Raw genomic sequence first — 16,701 nt, forward strand, 5'->3', positions numbered from 1 at the left:
ACCCAAAACAGGACTGGTCTTGGGTACAGTCAAGATATGAGTTGCTTGGATACCATTTAGAAGGTACTCAGAGCTCTTTAAAGGAAGACCATGGTATAAGTGAAATAAAAAGGCAATCCTAAATAAGTTCAAAGTTCCAGTATGGAATCACTTATATAACATTCCTTATTGAAAGGTAGTATAAAGCCTTGATTATCCTCTGGAGCTAAAATTATGTCAACATTAAAATATAATGTAATAATAATGCTTAATGAAAACAGAATATATTGCATTTTTCTAAAGAAGTCCAATAAATTACAAAGTATCTTTGCATATGTAAAGAATACCCATATATTATAAAACAGCTTTGCATATATATTGAAAATTGCTAATGAAACCCAGGGAAATCAAGAATCGTACATAATGTAACAAAGCAACAATTCAAGACAGACAGGGTAATTGCATTTAGGATTGCGGAATATAACTGAGCATTTGCTAACTTCTTGTCATTATTTTCCCTTGCATGATTTCCATAATTTATCAGACTTAAAAACCGTAATGGAATTGGTTAGTTACTGCTATAATCACTTAAATGCTAAATTAGAATCTGGAAAGGCAGGATGATTTTACAAGAGATATGATTTAAAATGCAAAAAGAAAGTTAATTGGAAGAATTTTAACTTTTTCAAAGGATAGAGACCCTATCTCACACATTAACAAAAATAATACATTAAAAATATATTCATTGCTGTGTAACATATCTTCAGCATATCAGAATAGGTGGACAGATTTTAAAAACCCGGTTTTCCTATGCAGCCTCTCATTTTCTAGCTGGCGTGAATATTGGTAATAAAGCATGATCATATGAAAGGAATTCAGATCTTATAGGTGGCAATGTAGTGGTGTCCCATGGTGGAGGTGGGAGTTCTATCCTCTCAGACAAAGACTGGTGAACCTAAAACATTAATCTTCCATTTCTGGCCTTTACCTTAGTCAGTGCTTTAAAAAACATACCATCATGGTTTGTATGTATAAAGTACTGATATTGTAGTCAACCGAGATAAGAATTTTTAATTAAAGTATTTATTTTATGTACTTTATTTAGCCTCACTTTTCTCCTCAGTGGGGACCCAAAATGTCTCACATCATTCTCCTGTCCTCCATTTGCCACCCCAGATGGAAAGAAGAGACAGACACAAGTGTTGGGAACGAATGGGCCATATTTATTTGGCAACAACATATCACTGAACATATATCCACGGCAAGGGCCTAACTAGCAGTACAGGTCAGGCCCTGGGGTCACCCTAGACCTCTGCCCTGACCTGTCTGGGCGAGCCCCACTGCCCCAGGCGCGAGCCATCCACACGCATGGCTGGGACCCGGCCGGCCAGGCAAATGGTTCCCCACTCCAAGCTTATAGCATCTCGCCGTATAGCAAGAGGGCCATACTTGTCTAGGGGATCCACATGGCAGTCTGCCCTCTCAGCTGGCAGCCATCAAGCAGTACTAGTGATCCTGACAGACCCCAATCCCCCCCCCAATGGGGATGTGCCAAGGTTGCTCACCGGCCCGCTCATTTCTCCCCCTCCTAATCCTGCTACCGCTAGGGCCAAGCCTCTGTTTAGGCCCTTGCGCCCCACAGGTGGCCTACTGCCAACCAAAGCCCTTGCCGCAGGTTCTCTAAGCGGATGTTGTTGCCCTTCACCAATAGGTGAACCCCATCCCCTCTGTAGAGGTCAGCAAATTTGGCCCTTATTTGCAGGTGGGGGCAGATAAATCCCTAGGCCACTCTCTAACGCCTTAAATAGGGCACTACTGGCCTCACTCCTAGCCCTTTGGATCAAGACACCAGGCCACCACTTGCTCATCACTGCAAGTCTAAGTGCACCTGCAAAGACTAGAACCAAGGTCATTACCACCCAGGTGAATGACCACACGAGACGGAGAGCTGGACCTCCCCTCAGCCATCAGGCCACTACTTGCCTAGGCAGTGCAAGCCTGTGTGAGCCTGTAAGGAAAGGGCCAGGCCCTGTGAGCCATAGTCATTACCATGCGGTGAATGACCAGAACGTGAGGCGAAGTCCGCACCTCCCCTCAAACCATCAGGCCACCGCTTGCCTGGGCAGTGCAAGCCTGTGTGAGCCTGAAAGGAAAGGGCCAGGCCCTGGGAGTCAAGGTCATTACCTCCCGGTGAATGACCAACGTGAGGCCGCGGTCCACACATCCCCTCAAACCATCAGGCCACTACTTGCCTGGGTGCTGCAAGCCTGTGTGAGCCTGTCAGGAAAGGGCCATGCCCGATGAGAGGTCCACTCCTCCCCTCAAACCATCAGGCCACTACTTATCTGGGCGGTGCAAGCCTGTGTTAACCTGTCAGGGAAGGGCCATGCCCCATGAGCCACAGTCATTATCATGTGGTGAATGACCAACATGAGGTGAATTACCTGGAGTTAGACAAAGGACCCCACCTCCCACCAAACAGGAGCAGCTGCCTCTCTATTACCAGCCCAGTGGCTAAGTGCAGAGTTGCCAGACCCTTCCTTAAGGGCTTGGGCCATCACCATGCTAACCCTCAGGATCTAACTCCCATGCCGACCATTAACATTGTGCGACCCCAGAAATCACCTGGGCTTACATCAAACTGAGAGCCCTCCCCACAAGCATAGCTTAGAGGAAATCCAAGGGACAAGCCGCACCATTCCATCTGCAGGCAAGACCAGGCATTGCCTAGAAACATAAACATCAGGACCAGTCTCCGGGACCTGTCTCAAAATCCTATTCCACTTGGATGAAAGAGGGTTAGGTATGGGCACCACTGCCTGTTCGTCCACGGGAAGAGGGCAGAGGGGTTATCTAGCTCCCTCCCCCACAATCCAACTGCCAGGAGGATTGGAAAATTCCAAATATATATATGGTCTATAGTAAGACCCGCATTCTGACTGATCAATGGGCTACTGCTCAGCCCACCAGTGCCCCTGAACTAAACCCAGAAGCCACTGGGCCCCAAGGTAGAGGAAACTTCAAGGAAACTCCACTTCTAGGCGCCAATACACTGGAGACAAGGCTTGGTGCGCCATCAGCTGCTGTAGCTCCCATAAAGGAGGCCAGCTAGCAGCTGCCTTGCCTAGGTGAGGTAAACCTTCTTAAGTCTCATTTACTTGTCTCTCTCCTCAGGTCTGCCTCATCCTTCTCCTTCCCTTCCTGAAGAAGAGGGTTAACCCCCGACATGCTGCTCCCTTTACGACTCTGTCCCTGGGGGACTGAGTTAAGTAATAGCCCAGTGGCCAAACTGCAAAACCCAAAGGCAATACCTAAGATGATAAAACCCAGGAGTTGAATCATGGGAGCCCGGACACAGTCACGTGACCTCCAGAGCCCCCACAGCCAGTCACTAGAGGCCAGTGGACTTACCTACCTTGTCAGTCAGGTGCCACTGTCACCTCAACATGACCGGATTACCGCAGCCCAGGCCCAATCCACTACTGGCCATCAATTGTGCTAATCTGGTAGAAAGATCAGATCACATCTTAGACTTCTGTGCAGAGTTCAGCAGATGCAATAACACAGCATGCCATTAAGTGGCCTGAGTGACAAAAACAGCTCTTTAGGCCCACAAAGCTACAAAATTGAGCAGGGATAGGGGGGAGGGATTTAACCAGCCACCACCCTGGGACTGTAGATCCTTGCTAAGCCAGTAGAAACAATGTGTGCAGCAAACCTCCCTTCAGATGACAAGCCGCCCCCCCCCCCCCGCCCCAGCCTCAGCCAGGCCTTCACTGCTGCTGCTGCTGTAAGTACTTTCTCCAAATAAAGTGAAACAATGAGGGAAGCCTAGATAGGTAGGAGGCCTGCAGGGGCTGGGTCTAACCTTGCTTCAGCCCTCCTGACTGATGGACACCGATAGCCCAGTATTTTCCTCTTCCCCTTGGCCACTTCATCATCCTCAAAGGATGAGTCTGCAGGGCTGCATTGCAGGAGGTGTATTAGCCAGCTGCTTGCCCTTAACAGAGCTACTACCCTTTTTGGGTGGCATGATGGAAATGTACTGTAATATAATGTAATGAAATATACTGTAAAATGACTGCTTTTTGAGCTTCAAAGCTCAATAGGAATAAAGTACCCCCAAAATGGCAGCCCAAATACTGTGTAGGCTGCAGAGGCCTGTATAAAATGGCTGCCAGTGCCAGGAGGCTAAGCAAACCACCGGGTGCCACTCTCAAAATGGCTACCCCCAGCACAGGATAAACTGCAAAAGCCCCACCAAAATGGCTGCTACTGCTAGTAAGCAAGAGGCAAATCAGGCCACATAAATGCCACACTCAAAATCACCAGCACTGGAGCGGTGCATATTGTAGATGCCTCCACAACACGGCCACATTTGCCAGGAGGCTAAGCAGGCCACTGGGTGTCACTCTCACAATCAACTGAATAAACTGCCAAGCCGTCCCACAAAATGGCCCCTCCTGCCTCAAGGTCTTAGGCTAGGCTATTGCTGCTGTAAATACTCCCTCCCAAGTAAGTGTAAATGGAGGGGGGAGGGAAAAGTCTAAACAGGGAAGGGGGAGCCTACCAGCATCCACCCTGCTAGGCCAGTAGCAATAATGTATGAAGCAATCCTCCCCTCAGATGGCTGCAATTCACCCCTGCTACCTATAGCAAAGCCTTTGCTGATACTGCTGGAAGTATCCCTCCCAACAAAGTAAAAAGTGGGGGGGATCCTAGGTAGGCCAGAGGCCTATAGGGGCTGGCCCTCACCCTGCTTTAGCTCTTCTGACTGATAGACAGCAGGCTCCAAATGTAAGTAAGAAAAAAAGTCCCTGCCAAACCACTGAGCCAGGCGCTGGGCCCTGGCTCCAATCCTGGAGTTTGAAGGTAGTAAGCAGGAGAATAGCTATTGCTGCCTAGACCCGAGGGCCTTCAATAAAACCAGCCTCAGAGGAGCTGGGCTTGAAGTATGCTCTGCTCAGGCCGAGCTCAAGGCAACTGCAGGGGAACAGGGGTGGAGTCACTTTATAAGGCTCTTGGCTCTGCCCCCTCTTTAATCCCCGATTGGCTGAGAAGTTGTCTGTCAGCTCTTCTTCCTGTGGGGAGGCAAAAGGCAGCCCCCAGCCTTAAGCAGCTACACTGCTGGCTGGGTGGACCGAATTATCCTCACAACAACTCTACGAGGTAGGCAAGTCTAAGTGTTTGTGAGTGGCCCAGAGTTGCTTAGCAAGCTTCCGTGGCAGAGTGAGGATTTGAACCTGGGTTTCCTAGATCCTAGTCCAACACTCCAACCACTATCACATGCTGGCTTTCATGTGGTGTGTGTGTTTGGGGGGGGGGGGATGTCATTATTTGTATATGGACAAGTCCTGGATTCTCAGATCACTAAGATAATTTCACTAGGATAATTTCACTAAGGTTATCTTCTACTCACTTTCACCCTCATTCAACTGCCAAGAGAAATAGTGTATCTTGTATACCTTGTGAGTTCTAATAGATGTTTCTTTCTTTTCAGACTCATGGAATGTTCCTCACAGTACCCTCAGATTGCCAAACCAGTTGAAACTTTTGTAAGCTTAGTGAAAGGCCTTTTGGAAAAGCTACTGGATTACCGTGCTGTGATGAATGATGAGAGCAAGGACAATCGAATGAGCTGCACAGTTAATTTATTGGTATGCGTTTGTATGAAAACTGTTTTAGAGTGAATAAATCCATACATGTAGTGGGGGGGAGCAATTTTTTTTGATGTTACAGGTGTAAGGTCATAAAATTTGGAAGATGGCTGCAACTGACTTTGATTTCATAGTGTAAGAAAATAATTTCATAGGCTGATTTCATAAAGTAGGAAGATAGGCTGCGCCACAGATCTGAAAGAGCCAAAGATACCAGCAAGAAAATGCATGGTAGAATAATCCACCCACAAGCCTTATCCTTGTCTGACCCAACCAACTCTATTGCCCAAGTACATATATGTTTTTGCCTGGTAATAGTAGCATTGATCAAATATGAAAGAAAGAGCGTATACAATATATTCATATTTTAGCATCATACTTTCGTCAAGCGGAAACTCTTCTTTAGCATTTCTAGTAATTGGCTTGTATAGACACATTTCTGTTCGCAGAAATGTGACTTTCTTGGCTCACCTTTCTACTGTAGTCTCACATAGCCCCTGAAATGCTGCTCCTGGGAGCTAGGGGACCCCCAGCAATGGCTTGGGGAGAGTTGGATGTCTGCTATGGGAGGGAGGAATCAATGAAAATCACTTCCCCATTTTTCACACAGAAATTTTAAATGGAAACTCTAAAGGTTCATCTAAATCTTACCCAAGCAAGAACAATCTCATTTAAAATTAGTAGGCCTGCTTTGACAAAACAGTTTGTATCCTTGGCCTGCACTTAGGGATGATTTGCTTGATTTTCATAGATTGGTGGTTCCCCCTTTCTTAAAAATAGCACCCCACTTCTTGAATGCTGGTGGCTTTTCTGGACAATTTCTGATGTCACTATTTCCAAAATGGATGCAAGCAATTATGATTCCCATTTTTGTGGCACCATGAAAACAGAATCATAACAGCCTGCAACAATTTTGGAAATGGTGATGTCAGAAATTGTGTGGAAAAGCCACTAGCATTCAGTGAGTGGTGTGCCATTTTTAGGACATGGGGAAATGCCCATTGTCTTGGTGAGCCTTTTCATTTTGTCCATTTTTGTTCCTAGTATGCCCAGTTCAGTTTATGCCATTTTTATGCCCTTTATATACAACTGTTGTAAAAACAGCATTATAGTGGCTTGGTATGAGGAAAAAGAAAGTAGTTGCAAAATATTGACTCATGGTTTCAATTTGCAAAAGGGAGACATGAAAACAAAATGGGATTTCCAAATCAAATAGTGGGTTGGATCTACAGTGGGCTGCGTTTTCATAGTGGAGGTTGCACTAACTTGGATCCAAACTTTGTCCTTCCACTAGTGCAAGGTGGCATGCACAAGCCAGTCCCAGTCTTTCCATGAAGACTTGCAGAAAGTATCGTGCTAGTGCTTGTGCTAATGTTCATAGAGCAGCAGCAAGTGAATTGTAGGATCCAACTCAGTGGTGCTACAAAATTTAGTATTATCCCCACTAGTTAATAGTAAAATGGTTTCAGCAGAGACCCATAATAATAGAAAACCTAATTAAAGTTTTAAAACTTTAGGGATGAAACATAGCACAATGATTCTCTAAATGAAATGTTTTGCACATTATACAACTTTGCAGAATGAAAATATCCATGACAATGTTTCTATGTGAAAAGAGTATGCTATAACATTTCATTCATTTTTTCTCCCTAGAATTTCTACAAGGACATTAACCGTGAAGAGATGTATATAAGGTATGATAACTGCTCTGCTGATTTTGAGGTTGGAGGCAGTAATATTTTTCATCATATAACCTTCAGTATATTACACAGATTTATAGTAAACACCTGATAGCTCTCCATTCAAATAGTCAATATCTCAAGACTCAACAGACCTACAATAATATTTTTGAGCCTTATGCAAATTTGACTGTATTAACTGCAATCTCTCAATGTATTTAGTTGGATTGTACCAATCGGATGCTCAACTTCTGTGTGTGTTTTTAAAATGGGGTTTATATCTTGGAGATAAAATTTGAAGCAAAGTAGAATTACATTTCAAATTGATGAATGGTTTTAATTTGACAAAAACTGTAAATAAAGAACTACCTTGTAAGATGTGCATTATATATGTGTTTTATATATGTAGCACTACATTTTGAAATAGATTAGAAGTCAGAGAACTCTTACCAGAAAGTTTATAGCTTTTTGTCCAATCTGCACATCAAAGCCTGAAAATATCTTAAATTATAAAGACAGGCACATTAAATATATGAAACAATCAATTTTTCTTATAATGCCATATCCAGAAGTCAGCATCTTTGATCAGCAAGCTAGATTTTTTCTGTTTTCTTCATATAGGCAACTCTGGCTTCTATAAAGCAAGCCAACCAGAATCTTTCAAACTTGTACATTAGGACAGGGAGGCTTGTCTAAATGGATTACACCTAGAGTATGAAGCTAGAGACGTGTGGAACTTGCAATTCAGAGTATGCACTAAAAAAAAAATCAGTATTTTACAGATGCAGTTATCTGGAAGGCCAAAAATATTGGTATTCCGGTGTTTGGTTCTTAGATACCAGTTTTGTATTGTGGATCTGGCTGTTTTTCAGAATTCCAAAATTAAATGGGTCTATTACTCCTTGTAGGGGAATCCTTGGGGTCGGGGGGGAGAGCGGGAGAGCCTGTTTTTGAAGCAAGTTAAACCAAAATTGCAGCAGAGAGAGGGCTTCCTATCCACTAAATAGCTTCTACGTTTCAAGAAGTTTGGGTCAAGGAGTCCAGTTCTAAGGGCCCCTGAATAACTTACCCCCAGCTACTCTCCATTGTTTCTTAAGGGGGAATGCAATGCTTTCCCCAAGGCAAAGAAGCCAAACATGCCACAGTGCCCACTGACCAAATATAACCCCTAAAGCCCAACAGAACCAATGCTAAACCACAGAATCCCAACAGAACCAACTTGGCAACAGCCATGTTTTAGCAAAAAAACATTCTTGCCTTGAACCAGCTGCTGGTTGCAGCAGCTTGTTTCCCTCACCTACCCTCCCTTGCAGGTTTCTCAGACAAAAGAAAGGAAGGGGAGCAGGAGGCAGTTCTTGCAGGGAAATGACACTGCTTGTTACAGGGAGCTCAACTCTCTTTCCAATCATGACAATTGTCTCATAGACCACATGACAGCATGATTGGACAGACAGTTAAGCTCCCCCTAATGAGAGATGCCATTCGCCTTTGAGAATCACCTCCCTCCTGCCTCCCCTTTTTTGCTTGGGAAACATGCAAAAGTAAACAAAACAAGCTGCTGCAATTTATGAGATGGTGGACCTGGTTAATCCTGAATATTTCTGGGATCAATCAGGACCGCCAATACTGGTATATCTGAGAATCCCAAATATGATTTGGGGTAAATTTTTAGACAGATATATTGAATTGCACACCCCCTTGCAATTTAGCTGTGCTTTTAGTTTCTATATGTTTGTCTTCTGTCCCAGAACAATAAAAGTTCTAAACAAAGGCAAGAAAACCCTATTGTTGTATTCTAAATATGTATCTCAAAATACTACTACTACTACTACTAATGATAATAATAATAATAATAATAATCGATGCTGGGAATCCATGATTGAATCCACAATATGTAATTTAGGGAGCAATGTCAAGCAGGTCTATTCAGAAGTAAGCTCTTGTTAATTCACTGGCATTTACTCCTAGGAAAGGATTGCAGTATTAGTTACATAATGCAGCTATGAGGAGCCCATAATAATGAATCAGGGCTGTTGCACGGGGAAACTCTTTCCTACATGCCATTTCCCCCACTTGAAATTAGCTGCTTTGCTACTTTAAGAGAAAGGGCAAGCACAATAAGGATATCTGTCTTTCCTTGCCAAGACATAAAGCAGCCAGGCAGAAGACTATCCATTTCCACCTCCTCAGTCCCCGATCCACAACAGGATCCTAGCAGCGGCTTTTTGCCATTAAATTCTTGTGAGATTCAATTTCCAGCCTTTTGATTGGTTTGGTCTTCAGTATCTGACAAAACTTGTGCTTTTCTGGGAATTTGTACGCTGTCAGCTGTAATTCTTAGATAATATATGCATCATTATTAGCAGCGTATCAGAAAGCATAAAATGTGTGTTCTTATAAATTTTAGTTTTTAAGTCTAGAATGCATCCTTGCAAGAGGTATAAAAGATTCCTTCCTTGTTTCTTGTCTTTGCCCTGGAGAAAATCTAATACGATGATGTGTTGAAGCAGCAAAAGTTAATGCGAATTATCAAATTGCTTGCTGTGCTCTCGTTTGTACTTTAGCTTCAAGCATCTATACCTTTGTGTTTTCCATCTCTACCTCAGAATAACAACAGCAAGAAACAGAATGCTTGGTCCGGTCAAAATAAAAGACTTTAATGTCCTAATTATTTTGATGTGAGACAATTCTGTTTTAAGACCTCATTTGAGGCTCAAGTTTGTGTATTGACAACAGCCATGTTCACCATGCTCATGATTAAAAATCAGTTCTTCATTAACTAAAAGTAAAGTCTGGATATATTTTACTTTTGCCCTCCATTTGACTCTTAACAGGTACTTGTACAAACTTCGGGATCTTCATTTGGACTGTGAGAATTATACTGAGGCTGCATATACCCTTCTGCTTCATGCGTGGCTTCTGAAAGTAAGCTGTCTCTTCTTGTTTGGATATGTTGGTGTAATAATAATAGAGTGTGGCAGACAAGCAGGAACAAATAAGTTGCTACTGGAATGAGCTAGTGGTTGGCACTGGATCTGCATTATAATGGTAATAGGAGTCAAGGGATTGTTGTGATTCTGTGTGATGAAGTTGAATTAATAGCTTCTATTCCAGCATTAGCTTGTTTCTTAATAGGGCAAGCAAATAGATTGCAGAAGTTCAGCGTTGCTACACTATTCCACAAACTCACGTATAGCACAGTGTATAGCAGTTGGTGTTAAAAGAATGGATTCATGTTTTTAAAGTGTCAAGCTGAAGTAGTAAGGAAGCAGGGGTGTGAGCCTCAATCTTTACAGTGTAAAGATTGTGTGTGTATATTTGTGTATATTTGACACATGTATAATTAAAATATATACAAAAAGTGATGATCAGTTGCAGGGGTCAGTTCTTATCCTCCTCCCTATACTATTTCCATTTTCTCTTCTCATGGCAGCCCACATATCCTCTCCTCTTTCCCTGATTACTCACCAATCAACCTTTCTTTTATGTGTTTCCTCTTAGCTTTCAGCTTTATTTATTATTCAGTTCATTTATACCTACCTTTCTCCGCAGTGGGAACCCAAAGCAGCTTACATCTTCCCTCTTTCCTCCATTTAATCCTCATAACAACCCTGTGAGGTGGGTTAGTCTGTGAGAGAGTGACTGGCTGAAGGTTGCCTAGCAACTTCCTGGGAAGAGTGGGGAATTGAACCTGGGCCTTCCAGATCCTAGTCCAGAACTCTAGCCACTATACATCACTAGCTGTCAGCTTTACCTCCTTCCCTTCTCCAGGCAGCTTCTCCCTGGGAAAAGTATGGCCAAGTTGCAAAAATCATGTTGTAGCAAGTCACTCAGGTGAGCTGTGTGGTGGCCACTGCCAGGCCTGGCCAATTCACGCACATTGTGTGGAAACTGCCATTGGCCCAGGTAAGTTGCATGGCATCAAGTGATAGCCACCACCACACCTAGGTGAGTTGTGCAAATTGTATGGTAACAAGTTGCTTGGTAGTTACTGCTGGGCCTGGCCTCTATAAGTCCTCTTTCCAAGACAGGAGGTAGGGGAGCGAGGGTGGACTGGGAGGCTGTATGCACACGCACAGATTTTCCTTTAAAAATCCCTTTTAAAGGGATTCCAAAATATATGCCTGCTCAGTTCATATCTAACATGTAATACATGCATTTTTACTCAAGTCCCGTGCCAAATTTGTCAGCAAAGTTTGATGTTGTAACATTATTCCACACAAGCTGTTTTAATGTGTTGTTCTTATTTTCTTCTCAGTGGTCTGATGAACAGTGCACTCCTCAAGTCATGCAGACAGAATTGCAGAGTTCAAAAACACACCGGCAACTGAAAGAACACTTGTATGAGATGATAGTAGAATACTTTGACAAGGGAAAGGTAAGTTCTGTTTATTTTTAACTAGCTTGATACCTGTGCTTCGCTACTACTACTACATTAACTACTTTAAATTCCATTATAATGCTTATGGGTATGTAACATTTTTTAGTTTGTGGGAGTTTTTTGAGTTGGTTTTGTAGTATAATAGCATAGTACCTGCACTTTACAAAAGTATTTGAATAAAATGGAGCATGTTGGTGCATAAAATTGATGAAGTGAATTTCAAAATGTAACATTTATTGAAGAGAATTTTAAAAGGAAAAGAGTGTAGTGCAATAAATAAAGTGAAAAAATACATACAAACTTTTTCTGTTGAAGGACCTCTTTGTAGACCACATTGGTGGTTTCCCCCCACTTTGGAGCCCCCACTTTGAGGAGAAGCTTGTGGGCTGGGAAGCCAAGAGTATTGAGCATGTTGAGGAACTCCACAGGGTAGTGGACCGCATCATCCATTTGCACCACAGAATGCGCAGATCTGTACTCCATTTCTGCCCCTTCGAGGGATTTAAATTGTGTTTCATTAATGATGGCAGCCTTGTCATTCTTTGGGGGTCAGAACGGCATGCTTGCACAGCCCGTCCATGGACTTCTCCGTGATAGTGATGATATCAGGGTATATCGTGGCTGTTAGGTCTGCTAGGGTCATCACTACTGTGCCCAGGCCTGCAGGGATGGTCACCTTTCCCTTGGACTTGGGACTTGCTGGTACTTGGCCACTCTGCTCAGTGCACCGCAGAAGTACGATGTGCATATTTCTTTGCCACATCTCTAAGTTGCTTCCTCCTTTTAGCATCGGTATATCTTGTACAATGTCTGCTAGGAGGCTTCTTGGGGGCAGTAAGAGATGATGGCTGCAAGAGGTGTGAGGTGGAGTTGGACTGAGAGAAGGATGGGGTGGTGGGCACTTCGGCAGGTTCATGTGAGAGGTTTGCATTGAAATGGCCCCTAGAATGGTTGTGCACCAACTCCCCATGAACATTTAAAAACTCAGTTGCCATACTGATTTTTATATAAAATCCCTTTTCAGGAATCTTATACTGTCTTTCTTCAATTATCTGTAGTTTCCTTTACCTGATTTTTACCTCAGAACACAGAGTTCCATAGCTGACCCATCAGGGAGGGGGAGGGTGCGAGCAGGCAGGAGCCTGCAAGCCACACAGGAAAGCCAGGCCCCACAGAGAGATTGGCAACGCTAAAGGGGAAGGCTGGGAAGTGTATTTTTTCCTCAGGACACATTCAATGATTCCCAATAGCAACTGTATACTCTTTAGGATGTTGGGGAGATGGCCAATCAGTTCGCATATGCAAATAACCTTAGGGAAGAGTGGTAGTTGGCGGGGGTGGGGGGGAGCACCCTGCCAGCCACACAGGGAAGCTGTATCCCTATGGGAAAACTCATTTTACCCCTTTTTACCCCCTTAGGGGGTGAATTTCTTAAAATCCCTTCCTAGTGAGCCTCTACATCACAAAAGGAACGTTCTCCCCAAATTTCATTTTTTCAAGTCCAGGGGTTTGGGCTGGGCATTGATGAGTCAGTCAGGACACTTGTCTTTATAAATATAGACTAGCTTGATGCCCGTGCTTCGCTACAGCATTTAACTACTTTAAATCCACTTATAGTACTTATGGGTATGTAACATTTTTTGGTTTGTGGGGTTTTTTTTAGTTGGTTTTGTAGTATAATAGCATAGTACTTGAGCTTCACAAAGGTGTTTGAAAGCGAAGCATGTTGATACCGAAAACTAATGCAGTGAATTTCAAAATGTAACATTTATCAAAGAGATTTTAAAAGGAAAAGATTGTAGTGCAATAAATAAAGTGAAAAATACTTACAGCCTTTTTTTTTCTACTGAAGGATCTCTTTGTAGATCTCATTGGTGGTTTTCCCCTCAGATCATGAGGCTGCTGGGTGAGCTCACTGTGGAGCAGGCTACGTAGAACTGCCCATGTGAGAAGCAGTCCTCCCTCAAGTCAATTCTAGCCACCTTCAGTGTCCGCCCCTGGGACTTGTTCATCGTCATAGCAAAGCAGGCGTTGAGGGGGAACTGCAGTCTCTTGAATTTGAAGGGGTTCTCTGATGGTATGAATGGTATGCGTGGTATGAACACCGACTCCCCCCCTCTCCCCGAGCACTGCCGGTGAGCAATGTGGCCTCAATGATGTTCCTGTGGAGGCTTTCACTCATAGTCTGGTGCCATTGTAGAGTTTGGGTAGCTGAGCTTCTGGAGCAGCATCACTGGAGCCCCCACTTTGAGGAGAAGCTTGTGGGCTTCTATAGGATAGTGGACCACATCATACATTTGCACCACTGAGTCTACAAATCTGTATTCCATTTTGAGTGAGTTGTGTTTCATTAATGATGGCAGCCTTGTCAATCTAAGGGGTCAGAATGGCACACTTGCACAGCCAGTCCATGGACTTCTCCATGATAGTGATGATATCAGGGTATATTGTGGCTGTTAGGTCTACTAGGTCGTCACTACTGTGCCCAGGCCTGCAGGGATGGTCACCTTTCCTTTGGGCTCAGGATACGCTCCGTCCCCTATTTTTAGTAGGAGTTCAGAGAATTCCCCAGAGGACACCTCGCCTCTCATGTTCTTTTTTAGTGAGAGTTTCCTGATGAGGGGCCACAGATATGAAGCCTTGACACACACGGTAACCTTGTCAGCTTGAGTTCCCCTTGAGACTCTTGGCAGAATCTGCCAGAAGTCTCCAGCCAGCAGCACTGTGACTCCCCCCCCCCATCGCTCTCTCCTTGCTTCTGACATCTTTGAGGGTTATGCTCAGTGCCTCAAAACACCCTTTAAGCGCCATGGTGCTCTCATCCCAAACAATGAACCTACAGTTCCACAGCACTGGGCCATGTTGCTTTGTTTTGAGATGCTGAACAGGGGTGTTTCTGCATGGATGAGGTTAAGAGGTAGCTTGAAGTTAGTGAAGGATCATATGCCATGCTTGAGTGAGCCTTGACCTTCCATGGAAGTGAACACCTCTCTACTTGTCTTCCAAGATTGCTTTGCTCATAGAGAGACTCTGCCGCTCTGTGCACCTTGGTGTGATCTTGATGGTAATTGGCCACTGCTGCTTGGTGCACCGCAGGAGCAGGACATGCATATTTCCTTGCCACATCTCTTAAGTTGCTTACTCTTTTTAGCATTGGTGTATCTTGCACAACATCTGCCAGAAGGCTTCTTGGCAGCAGTAAGAGGTGAAGGCTGTAAGAGGTTTGAGGTGGAGTTGGATTGAGGGAGGGATGGTGTGGTGGGCACTTCGGCAGGTTCATGTGAGAGGTTTGCATTGAAATAGCCCCTAGAAAGGTTGTGTACCATCTCCCCATAAACATTTAAAAACTCAGCTGCCATACTGACTTTTATATAAAATCCCTATTCAGGAGTCTTGTACAGTCTTTCTTCAACTGTCTGCAGTTTCCTTTGCCTAATTTGTACCTCAGAACACAGAGTTCCACAGCTGACCCATCAGCCACACAGGAAAGCCAGTCATTGAATGTGTCCTGAAGTACTGCATGTGTCCTGCATAGTGTTTAGAACATTGAGATGATGACCAGTCAAGGCTGCATATGCAAATGACCTCAGGGAGGCTGAGTTGGCAGTTGGTGGGGGGGAGCACCCTGCCAGCCACACAGGGAAGCTGTATCCCATAGGAAAACACATTTTACCCCTTTTTATCCCCTTAGGGGGCAAATTTCTTAAAATCCCTTCTTAGTGAGTCCCTACATCACAAAAGGAACGTCCTGCCCAAATTTCACGTTTCTAGGTCCAGGGATTTGGGCTGGGTGTTGATGAGTCAGTCTGGACACTTGTCTTTATATACATAGACTAGCTTGATTTCGGTTGAGCGTGTTCATTCTACGGTTCTTGATGATTAAGTAAATGAGTAATGTAATCTCCTGAGATTTTTTTTTAAGGATGGCTAACAGATTATTTGAATAGATGACACTTTGGAAAGAAGGCATACGATTTGTGTTTTATCATGCAGTGTATTGTTTTTAGTCTTTACAGCAGTGAAATAATATTTTGTGTATGAGTTTTATTTATAAACTTGTATGCAAACTGTAATGATGTGCTTGTTTTTATTTTTTAAAACCTTTTTTACAACCTTTGCTTTTGGTCCTTTAGTTCAGCTTCTCCTTGTATTACCTTATACTTTTACCTTAGGAAGGCCCAGTCAGAATCAACATTCCTAAAATTTCCACACAGAGCTTCAGAAGTTTTCTACTTTATCCAAGCTTTTACCTCAAGCACACCTTCCCTTTTGTGTTTGTGTGACTAATTTATTGCTCCCTCCCTGACTCCCTCAAAAGGTTTTAACTGTCACCAAAGGCTTTCACCTTAGACTGCCTTGGTTTAACTGGTAATATTGGAAGGCTTGTTATAGAGGGTAGTCTGACAGAACAGTCACCACATGAGGGTGGTTGTGAGAGGAAAAAATATCCTTCTTACTTAAACAAAAGTAGAATTTATTTATAAGAATATAAGCGTGATGGTATTTTCACAGATTCACTCACACAGAGTAATTTTCTATACAGGTCTTTACTAAGAGAATGAACTGTTTTCTCTTCCACACAGACATAGATTCACTCAGGGCTTTCCACACAGTTTTCCTGTCCTAGATAGTTGGTGTATGTTTGAGAGAGAGATATTAATATAACCCAAGTGCATACACAGTTTGCCTGATTTTGCCAGCATAAAAACCCTTTCAGGCTTCCACACAGTTTGCCTGACTCAACTAGAATAAATATTTTCTCTCAGAAACACACAGACACAGACTCTCTCAGGCTTCACACAGTTTGCCTGTTTTGACCAGAATGAACACTTTCTCCCAGAACTAAAAACTACAGTTTGCTCTGCCCCCTAGGGTACAGCTACCATCCAATCAGGTCACTCTCCATTCATCAATTCAGCCCCCCCCTTCTTTCCTCAGAAGTCTGCATTCAAACTCACAGTAAATGATTAAGGGTAACATGTGAGTCTATTTCCACAAGCAGAAA

At 43.5% G+C, this 16,701-nt stretch overlaps 1 protein-coding gene across 1 annotated transcript in view; it reads left to right on the top strand.

Moving 5' to 3' along the window:
- The window catches only part of DOCK2 (dedicator of cytokinesis 2), a 470,704-nt gene that overhangs the window by 385,201 nt on the left and 68,802 nt on the right, over positions 1-16,701 (top strand). The window contains exons 35-38 of the mRNA XM_054976977.1: positions 5,480-5,636; positions 7,290-7,330; positions 10,150-10,240; positions 11,574-11,693. Of these exons, the coding sequence (XP_054832952.1) occupies positions 5,480-5,636; positions 7,290-7,330; positions 10,150-10,240; positions 11,574-11,693 (409 nt within the window). The remainder of the gene's footprint in view (positions 1-5,479; positions 5,637-7,289; positions 7,331-10,149; positions 10,241-11,573; positions 11,694-16,701) is intronic.

Source organism: Eublepharis macularius, chromosome 4 (assembly GCF_028583425.1).
Source record: "Eublepharis macularius isolate TG4126 chromosome 4, MPM_Emac_v1.0, whole genome shotgun sequence".
NCBI classification, from domain to species: Eukaryota; Metazoa; Chordata; class Lepidosauria; order Squamata; family Eublepharidae; genus Eublepharis; species Eublepharis macularius.